General features: G+C 38.4%; 3 protein-coding genes across 15 annotated transcripts; 2 read left to right on the top strand and 1 right to left on the bottom strand.

Annotated features, from left to right (window-relative positions):
• Window positions 1-1,625: 1,625 nt before the first annotated feature.
• LOC103407355 (uncharacterized) lies at window positions 1,626-7,419 on the top strand. 13 transcript variants are annotated; one of them, XR_003769055.1, is made up of 4 exons: window positions 1,626-1,920; window positions 2,125-2,202; window positions 2,569-2,811; window positions 6,414-6,802. XR_003769055.1 is itself a non-coding variant. In XM_070817780.1 (3 exons), the coding sequence occupies exons 1-3, from the start codon at window positions 1,765-1,767 to the stop codon at window positions 7,293-7,295; spliced, it is 231 nt and encodes a 76-aa protein (XP_070673881.1). In that variant the 5' UTR covers window positions 1,631-1,764; the 3' UTR covers window positions 7,296-7,419. The 13 variants fall into 13 exon arrangements, 3 of the variants coding, with proteins under 3 accessions (XP_070673881.1, XP_070673879.1, XP_070673880.1); XR_011578489.1 differs by having other exon boundaries at window positions 6,447-6,802; XR_011578486.1 differs by having other exon boundaries at window positions 1,631-1,920; window positions 2,134-2,202.
• A 269-nt stretch (window positions 7,420-7,688) lies between these two features.
• Window positions 7,689-10,944, top strand: LOC103426907 (rust resistance kinase Lr10-like). Its single transcript, XM_008364988.4, has 6 exons — window positions 7,689-8,379; window positions 8,525-8,577; window positions 8,697-8,729; window positions 9,230-9,259; window positions 9,368-9,397; window positions 9,613-10,944. Exons 1-6 carry the CDS (start codon window positions 8,375-8,377, stop codon window positions 10,746-10,748), a joined length of 1,287 nt encoding a protein of 428 aa, XP_008363210.2. The 5' UTR covers window positions 7,689-8,374; the 3' UTR covers window positions 10,749-10,944.
• A 742-nt stretch (window positions 10,945-11,686) lies between these two features.
• On the bottom strand, window positions 11,687-14,215 carry LOC103426943 (rust resistance kinase Lr10-like). Its single transcript, XM_017329982.3, has 2 exons — window positions 13,160-14,215; window positions 11,687-13,007 (listed from the first exon to the last, which is right to left on the bottom strand). The coding sequence occupies exons 1-2, from the start codon at window positions 13,818-13,820 to the stop codon at window positions 11,869-11,871; spliced, it is 1,800 nt and encodes a 599-aa protein (XP_017185471.2). The 5' UTR covers window positions 13,821-14,215; the 3' UTR covers window positions 11,687-11,868.
• Window positions 14,216-15,269: the final 1,054 nt, after the last annotated feature.

The following is a 15,269-nucleotide window of genomic DNA, read 5'->3' on the forward strand; positions in this document are numbered from 1 at the left end:
AGAAATTTGGTACCCTTTGATTCTAGTTCTTTCAGTTATTCGAATCCTTTCACCAAAAGACTTATCTTCAACCTCTAAGATGAAAACCTTTTGCTCAACTTTGAAATCCCTGGATAAATGTCTGTAGCTCATCCTTGCTCAACTTTCTAGGCTACATTGAAGAGATGTAAGGCCCCTGGTTGTTCTTAGATACCAAACATTTGAATTTCGTATGCTAATTTGTTTTTATTGAAACAGATTCAAGAACTAGTTAAGTCGATTGTTTTACCCATGACCCACAACGAGCGTTTTCATTAGCAGTGACTTTTGAGCCAACTGCTATGTTCAGATTTATTACCTTAGATAGTCTATTTCACTTTCCTCTCTTCCCGAATGCTTTCCTTAGCTAATACTGATTGATTCACCACATCTTCTCCATTAGGAGATCTAACCAAGCACTCGAAATGCGACATTGACTAAAGAAGGTAGACAAAAAGGCAAACTAGAGAAAAAGCCAGGCTGACTAAATTGAATCTTTCAGTGGAATTGGGGCTTACCTTATATCATATCCTCTCTCTTTCAAGACATGACAAACCAAAAAACATTCGAAACATATAGATAATCTAAAAAGGCCCAAAAAAATGTTTAATACATTTTCTCAAACAGGTGGTAAGCACTTATAACAGGAAATAAAACCAAACACCACATCAGTCCAAAACCCAAATTTTATTTCATTTTCTTCGCATTAGATCCCCAAATCAAAATGGATCTGACCCCAGAAGACCTCCAATTTCTCAACATCCCAGAAGAGCTCTAATTTTATGCTGAGAGGACCCGGTGAAGCAATTGTGGTAGGCGTCTATCAGATTTGCACATGGAGAAGCGAAAAAAGAAGAAGAAGAAGGTAGAGAAGGGGTGGTCGATAGCTTACCCGGCGTTTGAGAGTGACAGAAGGCGAGTTGCGAGCAACGAAAGCAGACATTTTCGAAAAAGAACTGGAAACGGATGGAAAAATCAACAAGTTGCAGTCAAAGTAGACGTTCCGACGATGATGGATGCGTGGCCAACGTGGATAAATGCGTAATTTCACTGTGCCAAGACGGAAAAACAACCGGGCAAAGAAAGCTGATTGAGGGCAATTTCACTGTGCCAGTACTTTGCCACTGGGTTTTAGTGTATAGATAATATGCCATCTACGTTCAGTTTCCCTTCACAGTAATGTTAAGTTTGATAATCTAACATACACAAACCAACTTGTCAGGTCAAAATATTGTTCAATTCATGCCGATTGCAGATGTTGGAGGCCTCATCATAACAGATCTATCATTTTTTATTTTTCACATACCTTTTTTTAAAGTTATTAATTAAACTAATTAGACAAAAACAACTCTTAGAATGAAAAATGATAGGCTTTTTATTGGTGTTTTCAATTTCATTTTACTTGCCCGATATTGACCTTAAGAAATTCACATGATCTGTATGGAAAAATTTGAGGGTTTGACCACAATATTTACATATATCCAATGCAAATTATCATTTTGACTGTATTAAATAAACATATTCAAATGAATTACGTCTAGATGATAATTGTATTATATACATATTAGTGTTATTAAGTGTAATCGTGTCGAGTCCGAAAGGTAAATGGAGAAAGTAGAAAAGATCAGGTGCTATTTGTGTAAATTTCCGTTTGTTGTTAACCATATAGCTGCACCGTACAAGTTGCTCCATTACTATCAGCCGTAGCAACAAACTGACAAACTAGAAAGCAAAGCGACGGCGGCAATGAGATTTGGTCAGAGCCTGGCAGTGCTAACTCGAGCGTTGATCACTCGCTCTATGGAGTCCTCTCGGGGACCCACTCGCTACTTAAGCGGAGGCAAAGGCAAAGGCAAAGTCCCCAGCAAGGAGGAGCGCGCCGCCGAGAATGTCTACATCCAGGTACGCAGCCGCAACCGCAGCTCTCTCTTTTTTTCTTCTTTTTTTTTTAAATTTAAAATTTTTATTAATACTAATTTAAATCAATCAGATTGAATCAATACTTATGTTATTATCTTTTGTTCGGATCAAAATTGATATTTGATTTAATGATTTTCTGCAATCGAATCAAATTCTGGTTTGTTAATTTTCTTTTTATTTGTCAAGAACAAGTAGAGGGAGAAATTGGAGAAGCAGAGGGCTGAAAAGGAAAACGCGGAGAAAGAGAAAGAAAATGCTGATAAGGTACGAATTAATTCTTATTGCGGATGTATATGTGCATTTTGCACTGCCCAAAATGAGATTGGCAAAGATTTACAGATGTTGTGATTTTGCGCGATATTTGCATAAAGATAATGCTAGGAGACCAAAACCAAATGATGGGTCACCAATAAGAAACAAGTACGTAAATTCACACTTAATTAATAATCTAATCATCTACAACCATATCATTTGGTTTGCAAATTTAGTTTAAAAAATTTGATCTCCTAGCATTATTCTTTGCGTAATATCGAAAGAATTTGATAAATTATTGTTGTTGTAGTGAAATGTGTATTTTAGTAAGCAAGCACACACAAGTATCAGTGACACATAGATAGTGTTGATTTGCAGAAAGTCAGGTGTAGCTTTGCGATGTTTGATCACTCGAGTTAGTGTTGTAGTTTCATGTGAATAGGAATCACCGGGGAATGGACACAATATTGAGTAAAGGCTTAATAACAGAGAATCGCGTCTGAGTGTTCAAAATGATGAGGTTGAGATTGGACGTCTGGTTTTTATTTATGCTAAAGTGACAGAAGTTTATACTTATCATCGAGGTTTCTTGCAATCAGATCTTAAAAAGTCGTTATTGAGGTATATGTCGTCCTTTAGGGAATGCTACATTTTTCTCTGCATATGGTTGCTTATCTATCAACAACAACAACAACAACAAAGCCTTTTCCCACTAAGTAGAGTCGGTTATATGAATCCTAGAACGCCATTGCGCTTGGTTTTGTGTCATGTCCTCCGTTAGATCCAAGTACTCTAAGTCTTTTCTTAGGGTCTTTTCCAAAATTTTCCTAGGTCTTCCTCTACCCCTTCGGCCCTGAACCTCTACCCCTAAGCCTTCTTTGCACATGTCCAAACCATCGTAACCGATTTTCTCTCATCTTTCCTTCAATTTCGGCTACTCCTACTTTACCTCGGATATCCTCATTCCCAATCTTATCCTTTCTCGTGTGCCCACACATCCCACGAAGCATCCTCATCTCCGCTACACCCATTTTGTGTACGTGTTGATGCTTCACCGCCCAACATTCTGTGTCATACAACATCGTTGGCCTTATTGCCGTCCTATAAAATTTTCCCTTGAGCTTCAGTGGCCTACGACGGTCACACAACACGTCGGATGCACTCTTACACTTCATCCATCCAGCTTGTATTCTATGGTTGAGATCTCCATCTAATTCTCCGTTCTCTTGCAAGACAGATCCTAGGTAGCGAAAACGATCGCTTTTTGTGATCTTCGCTAGATTGCTCCGGTCATTAGTGTGAATAAGTATATAAATGGATAGAGATAGGAAAGCAAACACAAGATGTACGTGGTTCACCCAGATTGGCTACGTCCACGGAATAGAGGAGTTCTCATTAATTGTAAAGGGTTTACACAAGTACATAGGTTCAAACTCTCCTTTAGTGAGTACAAGTGAATGATTTAGTACAAATGACATTAGGAAATATTGTGGGAGAATGATTTCGTAGTCACGAAACTCTAAGTACCAGAGTGTGGTATCGTCTTGACTTGCCTTATCTGTCTCATAGGTAGATGTGGCATCTCCTCTGGAAGTACTCTTCCTCCGGAAGTACTCTTCCTCCATCCAGGGGTGGTATCTTTAACTGGTGGAGATGCACAAGGTAATGTATCAATTTCACTTGAAGCTTACTTGTAGTTTCAGGCTTGGTCAAGCGCGATACAAACCATGTAGTAGGAGTCCCCTAAGTCGCCGAGCTAGGGGATCTGTTGAAAGAGGTGACAAACAAGGTAAGCAATTAGAGCTCCAAGCAATCAGTCCTAGATCAGAACTTTGATTTCGAGTTCCGGCTGATTGTTCACATTCTCCCTATCTTGCAGGCAACATGAAGGATAAAGAGAAGAAAAATGAGAAGAGATGATATGGGATACTTTTGCTTTTGAAGAAGTAACTTTCCACAGGCTTATTCTTGAACTGGGCTGGAGGGTTTTCTGGTTTCCTCCAGAGTATAAGGCCGACTGAAGAATTTGAGGGTCAAAACAAGTCTATCAAATCTAGTGGGTAATAATATGGTAGCTAGACCTTCAAAATTTATATGTCTAAACTTTGTTAGTGCTGTTTCTTTGCTATTCTTTTACCCTTCTTGGTCAGAGCGTTGTAGTGGGAGCTGCAAGCTTCACGTGTCTCAACTTTTTCGGAGAACTTTGGCAAAGTTATCTGTGGTACCCATGAGCTAATGTTACGTGTGGGAAGTGGGTGATTGAACAGTAAGATTCATGTGCTTTCTACTTCACCAGAAGTCTTCGATAGAATGCCCATAATTTCTGCAAAGCTGAGTGTGCGTGTGACAGGTGCTGACAAGGCTAGAAAAGTAGGTGCCTCTTCGACTTCTGAGATCGGCCCTCGTGGTCTCTGAGCAGCCCAGCTTTTGAGAAAGCAAGCGCCTCTTCGATTTCTGAGATCGGCCTTCGTGGTCTTTGAGCAGCCCAGCTTTTGAGAAAGCAAACGCCTCTTCGATTTCTGAGATTGACCCTCATGGTCTCTGAGCAGCCCAGCTTTTGAGAAAGCAAACGCCTCTTCGATTTCTGAGCAGGCGCCTCTTCGATTTCTGAAGCTTCGTCGAGTGCAGATTTTTATAGAGGCTGACATTAAGTTCCAAAGCACACTTGAATCTCTACTAGTAGAAGCTCCATTCTTGCACTTCTAAGATCTTGATTTGTCCGACCTCTTCTCTCTTCAACACTTTTGAAAATGTCTGGCCCCTCCGACCGTCGTTTTGACTTGAACCTTGTTGAAGAGGCAACCACGCCTTCTCCAGACAACATATGACGCCCATCCTTCGTCTCCCCTACTGGTCCTCTTACCGTTGGGGATTCCGTGATGAATAATGATATGACCGCTGCGGTGGTGGCCAGGAACCTTCTCACTCCCAAAGATAACAGACTACTTTCCAAACGGTCTGATGAGTTGGCTGTTAAGGATTCTCTGGCTCTCAGTGTTCAGTGTGCAGGTTCTGTGTCTAATATGGCCCAACGCCTATTTGCTCGAACCCGCCAAGTTGAATCATTGGCGGCTGAAGTGATGAGTCTCAAACAGGAGATTAGAGGGCTCAAGCATGAGAATAAACAGTTGCACCGGCTCGCACATGACTATGCTACAAACATGAAGAGGAAGCTTGACCAGATGAAGGAATCTGATGGTCAGGTTTTACTTGATCATCAGAAATTGGTGAGTTTGTTCCAAAGGCATTTATTACCTTCGTCTTCTGGGACTGTACCGCGTAATGAAGCTCCAAATGATCAACCTCTGATGCCTCCTCCTTCTAGGGTTTTGTCCAGTACTGAGGCTCCGAATGATCCCCCTCCGGTGCCTTCTCTTTCTGGCGCTCTACTGACTGCTGAGACTTCTCCTAAGCAACCTTTGTGAAGACTCCCTCATGTTTGTTTATTTTGACTCATGTATATGTACATATTTGTAACTTATCGGGGATATCAATAAATAAGCTTTCCTTCATTTCAATGTATTGTGTTAAATACACCAAAGCCTTCTTCGCTAAGTTCTTTGAATTTTCTTTTGTTGAAACTTGTATGTTGAAGCTTTGTGAGTGGAGCATGTAGGTTGAGGTAGTGTTCCCTTAATTTCCTGAGGGAGGAAAACTTCTCGGTTGGAGACTTGGAAAATCCAAGTCACTGAGTGGGATCGGCTATATGAATCTTAGAAGATTGCAGCTCCTTCAGCAACTGCTTTTGATAACTTTAAATACGTTGCTTATCCTAGATGAATGAGAGAGAACTGATGGCTCTTGGGCTCTAAGTTGGTCTTACAAATGGGCGCAAGGGTAAAGACAGAACATAGGTTTATAGTAAAACGTCTGTACATTTGTTTTTAACACCAAAATCATGCCTCTTCTTTCAAAGTGTAGAGTATCCGTGGGCGACTGCCCCTTTTCATATCCCTTTGGGTTATGTGGCTGGTTTGAGGGCCTAGCGATTCTGCATGAGTACTAACAAATTACACCACATGTCCTTTATTTCACTTGATGCAGTAGAATATTTTATCATTGCTTCTATCACAAAATTTTAACCACATAACACCTCTGTGGAAGGAATTTATTTTTAAAATAGAGATGTATGCATATAATACCATTTACGCTTATTGTTATGTATAAGCGCATATGTTAGATTTCTACTCATGCATATTCTTTAAATGTTTTTATGAATCTAGAGCATTCTAAGCTGGAAAGGTGGTGTATGGCAGGCTTGCATAATAATCTTCCTTGATGATGTGTTATTCTCACGTTCTTGTTTTCAGGGAAGTTTCTGTTTCAATTCTTGCACTGAATGTGCATTGATGAAGTCTTATATTGGAATGGGTCTGATTATGTATTCTGGTCCTGGACTCCCTTCACAATTCATGAAGATGATAGTGTATTTGTTGGATGATTATGTATCACCTAATGTTGAAGTCTGCAATGCAACTTAAGTCTCTATTTCCCCATTTCAACTGAAGAATATCTACTAATTCTTATAGTTACTTCAACCAGATTAGGTAATTTTGTGCCACTGATGAGTTTTGACTGGTTTATTCTAATTTTAGTCGGTTATTGCTTCTGAGACATTTTTCTTATAATACGACTGGCTTTCATTCAATATTGCAGTTCTTGAAAACTTTTCCTTTGGAAGTAATCATGAATAATAATATTGTACAAAACTTTAGTGAGAATCGCTCTGCACTGAGAATTGATGTTCTTCATGGCATCTTTTCTTAAACACTAATGGGAAAACTTGGAATTTTTATGATCTTTCTTATCTGTTATGGGATTGTTTTTACATCTTACTCAATTTCATTGAGTCTGTTGAGAAAGGTCATTCTTCGCTCATATCATGTTTATGCTGGTTCATAAAGTACCACATTTATGCTGAAGCTTATGTATGTTAAGCTGTGGGTAACGGAAATAGGATCTCAAAATCCAGCTTGTAGATCCAGACTTGCACCCAATGTTGTTGCATAGTGATATGTTTGTGTGGTTTTGGTTGATTTGCTTATTTTCTTCTGCACACCTGGTTTATTTATGTTCATTGATTATCTTTTGATTTACAGGTATAATTGTTTTCCGTCACTGTGGTAAAGTGTCATCTGCAATACTTTGGAATTAATTATGGGATCTCTTCCTAATTAATTGTTTCCTAATTGATTCGGCATATACGGTTACTCCAGGATAGGAGAAAGACATTCATGAGTGCACCGCCACTCTGGTGTCCCGTGCCAATTATACAACGCGACATGCAAGTTTTTCTCTACATAACGGTTGTGCGATTGACAAGAAAAATCATGAAAATAGTATATTCGTTTCAGAAAAGTTGTTCTCCCAGCATAATAACGCTTAATTGCACTCCAAGGATCAACAAAAACTGTTTACTGAAGCAGAATTTTCACCAAGTCAAAAGTAACAGTGCTCTCAATTATTGCATTCATCATTGCAATGAGATAGGAACAACTAGTCAAACCATTCATGCTACCCATTCACATCTTATCCCCATGAACATTCATCACTTACAATTCAATACATGGAATGAAAGTTGCTCTCACCAAAAACTGACATTTTGATCTCTCTTTATGGCAATTAGCGAAATCTCTTTTACCTTGTTTCTTGTTATTAGCTTATTATCTTCTGAAACTTGTAACGCCAAGGATCGCCACAATGTGCATAACACAAGTGCTCTTGGCGTGTACTCTGTAAATCCTCTACGTGAAGTTAACCACAAGTGTGCTCCTTCTTCCTGCGGCAACATCCACAACATAAGCTACCCCTTCCGACTAAACAGCAGTCCAAAGCGTTGCGGCCACTCTAGTTTTACTTTGTTCTGTGAAAATAACGTTACGGTACTGCACATATCTTCTGGAAAATACTTGGTGCAGTCCATCAACTACCGTAACAAAACAATCCGAGTTGTCGATCCTGGCCTTCACAAGAACAATTGCTCCTCCATTCCGAGATATCCTTTATCTGAATCTAACTTCAGATATTCGGATAGTCCGTATTTTTCATCAAGTACACTGGTAATGTTTTTCAAGTGTACAAATCCAGTGAATTCAAGTCTGTATGTTCCCACTGCTCCATGCATTAATACAAGTGGTGGTTATGCCATGGTCGGAAATACAACGGCAGCGGATTTGGAGGATGGATGCGGTATAATTTGGATGACTATGATGAGTACTTTGTTTAACTACGAAAATTACGCAAATATTTCTTATCAATACATACACAACGCCCTGGTTTATGGCTTTGAGCTTCAGTATACGTGATCACCTGTTATCTATGTTAATTGTGGCAGAGACCAATGGAGGGCCGTTGGTGTTATCAAATGTTATCCGCACAGCATCCCTGGTCCGTCTTTATTCTCAGCAAAAAGGAAAAAATATTGTAGGTTTTTGTCTCGCTAAGTTATCAGAAGTACTTGTTTTACGAGTTGATAAACGTTTTTTTTTTTTTTTTTGTTACTTCAGGTTTTTTTGGACTTCTATTGGAGCTGATTCAAGGTAAGAAATTCAAATGTTAATTTGGTTCTTTTTTCTCTTTTCGTTACGATACTCCAAAACCTTTCATCAAGGAATAAGAAAATTAGATAAAATTAGAAGCAGGTTTATCCAATCTTTCCTAGAATAGGAGCAACTCGTGATCTTCAGTGATTGATCTCAAATTTTTCGATGTATTTAGTTTGAAGCACAGCAATGTCCGTTTCAGGAAATTATAGGAAAATACAGAAGAAAAAACTGTTCAATTTTTCTGAAGTTATTATTTTCACGTACACCCTGTCTAGTAACATTTATATTTTTAGCTTGGGGTGTGCTATCCACACACCCCCAAATTACTTCTCACACATCCCTTGTTAATTCACACACCCCAAGCTATCCGTGGATATCACACCCCTTTTAGCTTTTGGCATTCATAGATACTAGAAATGAGAAGAACAAGAAGAGAGATCAAAGAACATTTAGTATATCCGCTGATTGTGTTCACATGTCCGTCTTTTTTGCAGATTATGTGTTGAGACCACTTTATCGCTTCGGTAAATGCTTGTAGTTCCTTTAGTATAATTAAGTCTATATGTTCTCTTTTCAGATTCTTGGTTTAAGTACGACATTTAGTTCTGATTTCTTTGTTATATTTGTTGCAGATTTTGGATGGCTACTGGAAATTTTCATCGGTAAGAAAAGAACCTTGTATATATACCCTTAGTGTAGATTTCCACTAAATTACCTAGAGATCAAAAATCTATTAATTTGAAAGGAAAAAAAAAGGAAGCAACTGATTGTAGCAATATGATAGCCAGTAAGACACGTGAGATTGGTTATAAGGATTCAAAGAGCCACAACAAATAAGTTTCTTCTTTCATAATTTTCGGGTAATTTTCTTTTGCAGTAATACCCTTTATGGTGAGGTTTATATTTGGAGCTCCATTTGTGATTGCACTTCTGATTTACAAATGGCAAAGAAGGCATTTGTCAATGTATAGCACCATTGAAGAATTTCTGCAAAGTGAAAAGAACTTCGTGCCAATAAGGTACTCTTACTCAGACGTTAAGAAGATGACTAGTAAATTTACCGAAAAGTTAGGAGAAGGAGGTTACGGCTCTGTTTTTAAAGGAAAGTTACGCAGTGGACGTTTTGTCGCAATTAAAATTTTGGGTAATAAATCCAAAGCTAATGGGCAAGATTTCATTAGTGAAGTAGCAACAATTGGAAGGATTCACCATGTCAATGTGGTGCAGCTTGTCGGTTATTGTGTTGAAGGATCAAAGCACGGTCTAGTATATGATTTCATGTATAATGGGTCGCTTGATAAATACATTTATTCGAAAGATGGAAGTGTTCCTTTAAGTTGTGAGAAAATGTATGAGATTGCTCTTGGAGTGGCTCGAGGGATTGAATATTTGCATCAAGGTTGTGACATGCAGATTCTGCATTTTGATATCAAACCTCACAACATTCTTCTTGATGAGAATTTTGTTCCGAAAGTCTCTGACTTTGGTCTTGCGAAGTTATATCCAACAGATAATAGCATTGTCACATTGACAGCAGCAAGGGGAACGATGGGATATATCGCTCCAGAGTTATTCTACAAAAATATTGGAGGAGTCTCATACAAAGCTGATGTCTATAGTTTTGGAATGTTGTTAATGGAAATGGCGAGCAAAAAGAAAAATTTAAATGCATTTGCAGAGCATTCAAGCCAAATTTACTTCCCCACATGGGTGTACGATCAATATAGTGACGGAAAGGAGTTAGAGATGGGGGATGTTGCAGAGGAAGAAAAGAAAATCATTAAAAATATGGTTATAACAGCCTTGTGGTGTATTCAAATGAAGCCGAGTGATCGTCCGTCCATGAAGAAAGTTATAGAGATGCTGGAAGGAGATGCTGAAAGCCAACAAATGCCTCCAAAGCCTTTGCTATTCCCACAACAAGAGATGCATGCTGGAACTATTCAGGATAATGATCAGAACCAAGCATGTTCTAATAGGGAGCTCACAATGACTCTTTCAGCTAGGTCATGAGAAGGAGGGATTCAATCAGTTTGAATATCAATGTAAACTTTCCTTTCCATTGTGTGAACCCAACATACTCCAACCGAAGTGGCTGAATGCTGTTGATTTTTCATCCTTTCCCGCGTCTGGAATTCCATTTTTCGGATTGGTTAAGGTTCTGAAAATTTGAAAATGTAATAAAGAAATAAATAACATTCTATTGAAATTTTAGGGTAAACATTTTATTACGTATGTAGACATCGAAATTTACAGGATTTTTGTGTTTACAAGATAGAAAGGAAATTTTAAATTTGGGTGAAAGATTTCTTTGTCCCGAAGGATTGAGTCCAAGTTATGCCGCGATGTCGACATCTGCAACCCCACATCAATAAGAAGCCCTACCACTTAAAAATCTCCTTCACCCTAGAGGGTTGAAAGTAATCGCCACAATGACTTTTCTTTTTATCAAGTCTTGCTTCAATGAGTTCCCCACCACTTAGAAAATGGTGTTTTCTTGCTAGTATCTCCCTCCAAAGTCGTTTTTTAACTAAAAGCGACGCATCAATTGGCAACATGAGAAGTAACCCATTTTATTTATAAGTTCATGCAAAGTTTTTTCTCCCATCAACGTTAGATTCATTCTCAACACCATTCTCAACACAATGAACATCCACATCCTCTTAATTAAATAAGAAGTTGATGAGAATTAATTTGCAAACACATTTAATCTTGGCATCACCTTTAATCTTTCTTTACATTTTTGTATATTTTTTTTTTTTTTTGTTCTTCTTTGATTTATCCAATTCAATGATCAGAAATAAACATGAATGTGTAGTAGAAAGGAAATAATGTTCGAAAATCATTCTCCTTCAGAAATCATTGAAATTTCATTTGTTCAACTGTTACACTCCATTCTCATCTTCCTTATCAATTTAATAAAAGAAGTATATATCTTCGGACACCACACATAATTCCAAAAATCTTTCAATTTTTAATTGATTTACATTCCATGAATTTGAGTACCTCAAATTGTTGAAACATACAGCATACAGGTGTTGAAAAAAAAAATATAGACTCCCTTAATTTGGGTCTGAAAGATTGCACGTTCAATGTTAATCTTACATACATTGGTGTTCACACACACACATATCTACTCTAGTTCAGCAATTGCTTCCAACTCTAGGCGCCTTGCTGGAATGCTCCCATTTCTAGTTGTAGGACCTGTAGGCACAAAGGGATTAGGCGGCATGGTCAAGCTTTCTCCTTCTCCTTCTAACATCTGAACCGCTATTTTCATGGCAAGACGATCCACCGGGTGCCATTGGATACACCATAGCCCTACAATTGCAAGTTTCTTTGGAATTTTACCATCTCCTTCTTCCCCAATATGGATTCGTAGGTCATCCCCTTCCTCTAGAAGATTATAAATCCACTGTGGATAGTAAATTTCATTTGTGGTGTTCTCTATGGTTGAACCAATATTCTTCCTTCCTCCTACCATCTCGATCAGCAGCATTCCAAAGCTATAGACGTCTGCCTTGTAAGACACATTTCCGAAATTCCTGGAGAACACTTCGGGTGCAATGTACCCCATGGTCCCCCTAGCTGTAGTCATAGACACCATGCTTTGATCCTTGGAACATAACTTGGCCAAACCAAAATCAGAAATTTTTGGAGTGAAGTTTTGGTCTAGCAAAATATTATGGGGCTTGATATCGAAATGCAGGATTCGTTGATCGCATCCTTGATGAAGATAGTCAATTCCTTTGGCTATTCCTAGTGCAATATCTTGCAACTTATCCCAACCAAGAAAAGAATTCTTACTATCTGCAGATGAAATGAAATCCTGCAAGGAACCATTGGGGAAGAATTCGTAAACAAGAGCTCGTACATATCCATCAGCACAAAATCCAACCAAGCGAGCCACGTTGACGTGGTGGATTTGGCCCATCGTTCGCACTTCATTTACGAACTCTTCCCCATCTCCCTTAGAACTGTTGAGGAGTTTGACAGCAATAAAGAACTCGGAAGAGAGCTTTCCTTTGAAGACAGTTCCATAGGCTCCTTGGCCCAACTTGTCCTTGAATTGATTTGTAATCCTCCTAATATCCGCGTACAAGTACCTGCTTGGTTTGAGTGCCTTGTAATCCTCCAAGAATCTTTCAATTCTTAATCGACTCTCTTTTTCCTTCCTATCAGCGCTATATACCCGATATGCTGCAATCATCAGTAGAACAAGAAGCAAAGAACCCAGGATTCCACCTGTAACCACTAATTTCCATGTGTTACCTGTAAAAGATAATTGCAAATTAAATCGGGACGAACAATTATTATCCTAAGAAAAATGGTTCGGACAAGTGACAATATCCTTCAAATTATAATTACTGAGACATAAATGTAACGATGTTTAAAACTAGCAATGAATATAATGTTCTCCTTACTTTGTTTCCTCACGTGTTGACATTCAATTTCACCGTTGGCGCCATTTTTCTTCCATCTACACCTCTTTCCCTCTGCTTCACATTCTGTACAATTTGGTTTTGACCAATTGAATTGAAGAACATCGCCATTACCCACCCATTTGCCAAATGGAACTGATAAAACATCATACATCTTTGAACAAGATCGTAGATCCGGGATGAGAAATTTTAAACTCGTGTCAGAATCAACGGCATAAATTCTGCTGCCAGGGTCGCCGAGGCAGGGGACTTGATACTCATACATAATAGGAGTAGCACAACTGAATAAGGTAACGTTATTGATGTAAGCAATTGACACAGAGAAGGGAGAGGGTGGCATGTTTGGGATTTCAACAGGCTTTAGCAGCAGGCAATTACTTGAGGGATAGACTTGGATTTCCTGACTCTTGTAATTTATGTGTTTGAAAAAAAATTTTACTACTATCGGCTGCTCATAGGTTTGGTTGCATTCAAGCCCAGGATTTCCACAATGATGTGTGCCACTGCGGCGCAATGGGAAATGGATAGCCGGGCCTTGATCCTCGGCACACTTGGATTCTGCGCACATATATTGGCTTGCTCCAGCTAGTTTGAAAAAAACCAGTAACAATATGCAAAAGGAAGAGATGAACCATTTCTGCATTTTTGAGCTAATAATATGATAATAAAAATAATGCGTTCTTTTGTGTAATTAAGCAGAGATATATACGTAGGAATTATACATTGTCCTCCAAAGAAAAAGACATAGAGACAGCATTCCTATAACACAAGTCTGTCTTTGCCGTTGACTGACTATGTCAAACACCACTCTCTGACTTTTCTCTCTCTCTCTCTCTCTCCCCAATGGAAATTAGTGGAAGCAGGTCCTCTCTATTAACCAAAGATACATATACACACACACGTAGTATTTCTACAGTGTCCTCTCTATTAACCAAAGACATTAACGAAAGAGATATGTCTAGAGAGAGAAAGGCCGGGGGCAGATGGAGACTAATGCATTATTGCACAACTCAGTCTTTGCCATTGACTCACTGTGTCAAGCCATCATTAACTGACTTTTCTGTAAGATATTTTTTAGTTCTGCCACTGACGAGTTGAGATTTTCTGCATCCATTTTTGTTGTGGCCCTCTGTTCCTTGTTTAATTGGCTGAGGATTTGATTTATTTTTATTATTTTAATTATTGTCAAGTTAACATTAATTATGTTTAGTTCAATAAGTAAAGGCACATAAGGGTTACAGGCAAAAATAGGTGCAGAAAATCTCAACTCGCCACTGACATCAATGCCCCTAGCATTAACATAGCATGACTTTTCGTCTTGGATACTTTTCAATACCGCAGCTTCACGGAGGGTGCTCTAGTTCACGACCAAAGATTAAATTACCAATTCACATCATACATACATGTGTGTGTGTGTACATATACAACCGTCTGAACTACTTTGTGTAGTGACACCTCCCCCCCCTCTCCCCCCTCCATGGAAAAAAGTGGAAGCAGATCCTTCGCCTTGTCTTGGTGGCCTTTTATTTTAGCCTTTCTCGTTCTTTGCTGTTCCAGTGAAACTTGTAACGCTAAGGATGATAGTACAAACTGTACCTCCTCCTGCGGCAACATTCACAACATAAGCTACCCTTTTCGACTAAAGGATGAAAGCACTGTGGCCACATTCTGTTTACTCTTTCCTGTGAGAACAACATTACAGTACTAGAAATTCGCCGTCCGGCATAAGCGGGCCATATATTTCGTATGATCCCACCACTTATCTTCCACTTTCAACATCAATATTTTACTTGAGGTGTAGAAACAAAATGAATTCTTCTCTGTGCGTGGATACAGCTCCATGCTTGAATAATAGTGCCAATTTTTTTTATTTTAGTCCGAGATTATAAAATAATGATTTTAGCTTAACTTTATTTTTTTGATAAATTTTTTGAAAATAAAATTTAGATAGATTATCCTAATTTATTTTTATGAATATTATAATTTTAAAATATTTAAATTTCGATAAGCAATTAAAAATCATACAATACATAAGTATTTACAAAGTTTTAACTTAAATTTGATTTAAATTATTTTCTTAAATTATTTTAGA

The sequence above is a fragment of the Malus domestica genome, chromosome 02, assembly GCF_042453785.1.
Source record: "Malus domestica chromosome 02, GDT2T_hap1".
Classification (NCBI taxonomy): domain Eukaryota; kingdom Viridiplantae; phylum Streptophyta; class Magnoliopsida; order Rosales; family Rosaceae; genus Malus; species Malus domestica.